This window comes from Micromesistius poutassou, assembly GCF_964030765.1.
Source record: "Micromesistius poutassou genome assembly, chromosome: 23".
In the NCBI taxonomy this organism is placed as follows: domain Eukaryota; kingdom Metazoa; phylum Chordata; class Actinopteri; order Gadiformes; family Gadidae; genus Micromesistius; species Micromesistius poutassou.
In genome coordinates this window covers 5,665,376-5,671,924 of record NC_140293.1, presented here as the reverse complement: position 1 = coordinate 5,671,924, position 6,549 = coordinate 5,665,376, and the positions used below count along the sequence as shown (strand labels likewise).

At 51.9% G+C, this 6,549-nt stretch overlaps 1 protein-coding gene across 2 annotated transcripts; it reads left to right on the top strand.

The window, feature by feature from the left end:
- The first annotated feature begins 2,482 nt into the window (after positions 1-2,482).
- caap1 (caspase activity and apoptosis inhibitor 1) lies at positions 2,483-6,080 on the top strand. Of its 2 annotated transcripts, none has more exons than XM_084487061.1 (6): positions 2,483-2,648; positions 2,965-3,156; positions 3,490-3,574; positions 3,741-3,798; positions 4,422-4,489; positions 4,943-6,080. In XM_084487061.1, exons 1-6 carry the CDS (start codon positions 2,544-2,546, stop codon positions 5,482-5,484), a joined length of 1,050 nt encoding a protein of 349 aa, XP_084343187.1. In that variant the 5' UTR covers positions 2,483-2,543; the 3' UTR covers positions 5,485-6,080. The 2 variants fall into 2 exon arrangements, with proteins under 2 accessions (XP_084343187.1, XP_084343186.1); XM_084487060.1 differs by having other exon boundaries at positions 2,962-3,156.
- Positions 6,081-6,549: the final 469 nt, after the last annotated feature.

The window sequence follows — 6,549 nt, the reverse complement described above, 5'->3', positions numbered from 1 at the left end:
CACTGAGGGACAGGTGACACATTTTCACGCGACAGGAAAAACTTTGTCGCTTATCGTTCCTTTCGGTTATTTTTAAAAACGTGTCAAGCAAAACGGCCTCTTTGGCTGGCGGGGCACCCTGGGGTATTTTGAAAAAAAAAAGACAGAAAGGACAAAAAAAATAAAATAGCACTTTCTGAAGCGGTATAGCCAGCGAAATTGGACACAGTTGCACAAGGCGGCCTGCTAATTGGACAAGTAAGGTTATATTCCTGTACCCAATTGACGGTATGGCTATCACCTCTCCGTGGATGGAAATAGCTCTTTTTAAAATGCCGTCCACCGTGAATCATCATCACAGCTTGTTATTCCTGGCCGTGTATTACCAGCAATACCCAGTCGGGCCAATCAGTGACTCTGTGGCCAGCGCGCTCATTACAGACCGTGTCTCATCCGCAGAGAATTCCAGGTGAGCAGTAATAATGATGATGATGATGGGAGAGACACGCTGTGTGAATCCACTGTCTCGCACCGCCGTAAATCGGTTGCCTTAAAATCGCTGACATCTAATCAGCGCTTACTTAACGAGTAATTGGTCAAATCCGTCACCCCCCCCCCCCGTCCCTACAGCAGCTCCACGTGAACACGTGCGCCCGGTCGAAGGGATTGAGTGGTAATGAGCAGGTAGATAAGTGTACACCTCCTATATAGTATAACTCTCCCTCAATTTACCGGAGACGGCTGGCTGTGGATTCACCGTGGGAGACGAACCTGTGTGTACTCACGCTCGCGGTGGAGTGGGTACAGAGAAGGGACGTGTCTCGCCAGCGTGTACAGTGAATTAACATCGACAGAGACAGCATTCCCCCTCCTCCTCCCCCCTTCCTTCCCCTGTATTGCTGTAGGCTGGGATTCGTATTCACAGCGTCAATGATGTCAGAGCCTGGTTTCTCCCTGAAGGAAAGCCACCAGCGTTGAGTTGAGTATCCTATGTAATGTAAGTAAGGGATGTATCAGGGTATAAATGGATGCGCTACGTTCTGTTCACTTATAAGTAGCATGAAGGGGTGTTCAGGTGCAGCATGTCGGATTCAGTGGAATGCAGCCTAATGGCTGCCACCTTAAAGTGACATTTATAAAGAAAAGGAGTACAGCGTTTGTTGAAGTTTTCAATCGTTTAGTGTGCAGGGGGGAATAGTTCAGCCTATAGGGAGTTAATGGCAAAGGTTTAGAGTGTTATTCTGTGGTTAACATAGTTAACCACACCTGTCGGTCAACGAAACAACAAACCGTTAATGCATCGGTCATAGTCTCCCAAAATAACGTCATGATAATACAAACAGTATTCACAATATTTGAATAAAGCACGTTGAGACACATGCATATGCAAACGCACATTTCTGGGCTTCATGGCCCATCCTAACTCCTCTCATTCCAACCGTCACACACTTGTTCCTTCCATCACTCTGTCTGTCTGTCTGTCTGTCTGTCTGTCCGTCTCTCGCTCCAGAGCCTCTTAACGAGGTAATCCCGCCCGGCGCCTGGGAACAGATGCTGCCGCGGAAACGCGACGTGACGCGTCGGCGGTGATTGATGGGCGTCTCCCTCTCCGGCGGCACTAAAAGAGCACGGCGCAGTTTTGCCGAACGCCACGCGGATAACAACCCGCATTACGCACGCAGACAGCTGTCGCCACGGCGCCCCGGGCAGGAGGCAAAGCGTCGCATTTGGTCCGTGCTTCGCCTCGGTCGAGGCACGAGGAGATGGGACAGCCAATTAGGGTTATTTACAGCGCGAGAGTGCCGCGCCCTGTTCTCCGTGAGGGCCCCCTGCTGGAACCAATGAGGGAGCGGGCCTCAGGGGTCAGACGAGGGAGGAGGCTGGGAATAGTGAAGGCGGTGAATCATGATATGAAAGGAGATTGAAACAGGGCTGGTTCTGTGAGCTTGTTGGTAAAGTTTATTTGGGTGTGTCGTGCGTGCGGGGGAAAATGTGTGGATTGACTTTAGTTGAGAAGGTTCAAGAATAGCAGTGTTAAATAGCTTTTTGTGAGGGCTGAGAACAATGGCATTTAAAGTTTGGGGGACAAATACAGCCAGGGCAAAGATTTTTTTTTTAACGTCGTATTTGTTAGCCTGGAAACCCATGAAGCTCTCTTCAGCTATTCAATTGGTTGCATGGGGTTTATAGTCAACACTGCTATTGCGACATGTGCCCAAAATGAAGTCTAGGGAATTTTAATTGCAAGTAAAATGTATATTAAAAAGCATTCAATATTATAAATTATCTCTTCGTTTTCTTAATGTTGGGGTGTGTATTTTTATAACAGACCCATGGGCCCGTTTTGCCCTAAATGGGTGCAATGTGTTCAACTGTACTGCATTGAACTGAAATCACTCCGCGTCGACAGGGGGCGATAGAGGCGACTCTTTCACTTAAAGAACAGCGTAGAACAACCCCGGAAGACAACAAGTCCCATTCATTTGTTATGGTGGGACTCTCCACAACAACAGCCACAAATTCACACACCCAGAAGAGTTAATCCTATCGGTCTTTTAATCAAAATGCTCAAAAGTAAATCCGCCAGCAAGGAGAAGAAGAGGAAGCATGCGCCGACAGAGGAGCAGACCGTCAACAGGAGACGCGTCTATACGGAGTCCAGCGTGGAGGTGAGAGGTGGTCGAAACCCGCCTGGGACCATGAACCATTCAACGATCAGGGTTCAGCAACGGCTGGTAAACGTAGACCATGTTGAACTACACACCATCCAACAACAATTAAAATTAAAACTTGAAAAGGTTTGACCAGAGTTATTTACCTTTTAAGCAGGGCTGTCATCGTAGGACACACACACACACACACACACAGACCCTGCTCATAACACTCATGACGAGAGAGAGAGAGAGAGAGAGAGAGAGAGGTGAGAGAGAGAGAAGCATACCAGTTCATTGCAACACTCGAACACTCCTGACTCCGTCCCAGCAGGACTCCAGGGACGAGATGGCCGACGCGGAGCTGGACCGGATCGGCAGCGACATGGAGGAAGGGGGCCTGGACCTGACGCTCCCCTTCCAGCCCATCGGCGCGTACGTGGCCGACCGGCAGGCCATGCTGGAGCAGTGCTTCCAGGTGCTGGGGGAGAAGAAGCTGCAGAAGATGTTACCTGATGAGCTCAAGGTGATGCTGCAACGGTGCTAGCAACGCCGGTCATCCGCAGTTACATTCAGGGCATTTGGTAGTTATTTATCCAAAGCCACGGACAACCATTCATGCACACATTCTAACCATTCATGCACACATTCACGGCGGAGTCAACCATGCGAGGTTCGACAGCCGGCCTCTTCGGGAGCAGCGAGGGTGAGGCGTCTTGCTCAGGGGACATCTCGACGCATGGAGGAGCCGGGGATCGAACTAGCAACCTTCCGGTCTCATCAACTCAACCCGCTCTACCTCCTGAGCTAAGGTCAAACTTTAAACTTAATTTTCTTTTTTGTTGTTAAATTCTTCCAGAGTTGTCCTCTGGAGGAGATCAAGAAGCTGTGCTGGGTACAGCTGGAGCAGCTTTCCCAGAAGAACCTGCGTCAGATTCTGGGAGGTGAGTCGGTGCGTTCGGCTCCACACACACTGTCCGCCCCCCCACCCCCCCACCCCCCCCCCCCCCGGGCCTACAGAGATGGGGCGGCTCGGTTGGGTGTACACACACTTTACGAATGACCTGCCTCAATGGTTCGGACCAATTTCACACCCCCTGTTCTCCTCAGGGGAGGAGCTGACCTCCGGGGACGAGGACATGGGCGCAGAAGCCTCTTCGACCAGCCAGTGAGTCCGGTTCGCATTTCATATTCAATCCTGTTCAATCCCCACCTCATCCTCATCCTCATCCTCATCATCCGCTTATCCGGGGTCGGGTCGTGGGGGCAGCATCTCAAGCAGGGGGCCCCAGACTTCCCTTTCCTGGGCCACATTGACCAGCTCTGACGGGGGGGATCCCGAGGCGTTCCCAGGCCAGGTGTTGAGATATAATCTCTCCACCTAGTCCTGGGTCTTCCCCGGGGTCTCCTCCCCACTGGTCGTGCCTGGAACACCTCCCAAGGGAGGCGTCCAGTGGGCATCCTTACCAGATCCCCACCTCAATCTACGCTTATTCAATTATTCCCACTCCAATCCACGGTGTCATGAAGTCATAGTGAGGGTGTCTTTCAATGCAATGTATCACATTTTTTTTTGCATATTATTGTAAACTTTTAACACAATCAAACGCACACACACCGCTTTTTCAACGCACGCCTTTTGTGGCTCTGTCATCGCTTCGCGTGTAGTGTATCGTACCGCACGTAGAATCAAAAGAAGAACCTATGCTCTCAGGTCTCGGTGTTGGCGTTGAATACAAACGTGCGTGTGAGTACACCCGTCACTCACTGTGTGTCCTGTCGCCCCTCCAGGCAAGACAACAACGTGGACTCCACCTCCTCCATCAGAGACGCCGATAAGACGGAGGAGCCCAAGCCAGGTAATGAAACCGAGAGCGGGCGTGGACCCTGCGGGGGTTTCAGCGCGTGATTGGACGTGGAAGGATTGAATTGGATCATGCAATAGTGACTAAACAAACAAGCAAGCCAGCCGGCCGGCGGGGTGTGTTAGCCCGTCACAGGGCTTTGTGTGAGGCTGGTTAACGCCGGAAGTCTGAATGACACAAATGTTCTATTGAGTGAATCACAATGGATTTGGATGTAAAACGACAAAGAAAGTGAATTGGCAAATATTGGCCTATGTTTAACCGATGACATGTATGACAATGAATCACTTGTAAATCAGAGGGGTCCTCTCAAAGAGTGGCCCGCGCAAAGGCCTGCTCTGTTTCCCAACAGCATGATGTCAATCGGATCAGCCCCGGTACCTCTAGTCAGCGTTCTTCCTCTGCCCTGTGTCCTGCGTCAGCCTCAACGTTGTTTCTCCTCCCCAGAGGACGACGGCGGCGGCGGAGAGGAGGAGAGCGACGTGCTGAGCATCAACGCCGACACCTGCGACAGCGACATCGAGGGGCCCAAGGTGGAGGAGGAGCCCGGCGCCAGGGGCCCCGCCGGGGCCGCGCCGGAGGCCCGGGGAGAGGGGGACGAGAAGGAGGAGGAGGAGGAGGACGGGCCCACCGTCGCCATGGCGACCAACCCGCCGTCCCCGGAGGGGCCCCCCGCGGGCGCCCGCCCCCCCGCGAAGGAACAGCTGGAGGTGGACATCGAGAAGAGCGTCAGCGAGATCCTGGCGAGCTCGGGGGACGGCGAGGACTCTCCGGAATCGAACCTGCGACCCTCACCACCGCCGGTGGCGGCGGCGGCGGGGGCGGCGTTGGCGACCGGGCCTCTGGGTCTGCCCGTCGGGGGCGTGGCGGGGGCGGGGCCTGAGGTGTGCCAGCCGTCCCTCCAGCAGCTTGAACTCCTGGAGCTGGAGATGAGGGCCCGAGCCATCAAGGCGCTCATGAAGGCCAGCACTGGGAAGAGGCCTTCGTGAGGCTGGGGGCATGTCGGCTTTAATGGGTGGTTTGGATTTGACTTGACCTGCGTAAGGTGTTTTATGCTGGTCTCTGATCCGCGTGTCCTTCTGTCTGTGTTTATGCGTATGGAATCACACTTGTTTATGGGGGCAGGACCTCCAAAAAGTTTTGTTCCATTACCAAACATTTGTCTTTTAAGTTTTGGTGATTGTGTTTCCTAACAGGGTTTTTTTTTTTTTTTTTGTAAAGTGATGAGAAATGTATACGGTCAGATAGGGCTTGGAAAGCAACATTAACATAATGTCTTGAGTGACTCGATGTTGGAACCATTAAAATGTGAAAAATACACATTCACTTTAACACAGATTTTACATTCATTGTTTTCTTCAAATATAAATAAATCCCGTTTCACCCCCTAGCAAATGGTTAGGGCAAGTACCTTACTGTCCACTAGATGGCGACATTACTCCACCAAGATAAGTGAACTGGAGCCTTGGCAGCGAACGCAGATGTTTTTTGTACGCTGACGGTCTATCGCTTTATGATCCCTGCTCCCCTCCACAGACGTATTTTACAAGTTCTGATTATACAGTGTTATCACAGTATAATCAGTTTGCCCTGGCCGTATCTGTACGACTTTGCAATGTCCCTTGCATCCCGCACGACGGGCGATCAATAATAAAACAAGGCTTCCAGCTACAAGAGGTGTGTGTGTGTGTGTGTGTGTGTGTGTGTGTGTGTGTGTGTGTGTGTGTGTGTGTGTGTGTGTGTGTGTGTGTGTGTGTGTGTGTGTGTGTGTGTGTGTGTGTGTGTGTGTGTGTGTGTGTGTGTGTGTGTGTGTGTGTGTGTGTTTCTTCGCGCGTCATATTAAATGGCAACTGGTTAAAGGGCTTATCAACCATAGCGTGTACATCTGGAAATCCTCCACATAAGAGGACCAGTACGCTCCTTTGACAACGCTGTGCGACTGAACTCTGCTTGGAGACAGGCCGACGGCTGTGTCGGTGCTGGCATCCAACGAGAGAGCGTCCCGCCGCCACAATGGAAACACCATCAGGGTAATGGGCCCGGCGGTTCTCACC

Coding starts and splice junctions, on each gene's coding strand:
- caap1 (XM_084487060.1), top strand. CDS start 2,544: ATGCTCAAAAGTAAATCCGCCAGCAAGGAGAAGAAGAGGAAGCATGCG. Junction 2,649..2,961: donor ATACGGAGTCCAGCGTGGAG/GTGAGAGGTGGT, acceptor ACTCCGTCCCAG/CAGGACTCCAGGGACGAGAT. Junction 3,799..4,421: donor GAAGCCTCTTCGACCAGCCA/GTGAGTCCGGTT, acceptor TCGCCCCTCCAG/GCAAGACAACAACGTGGACT.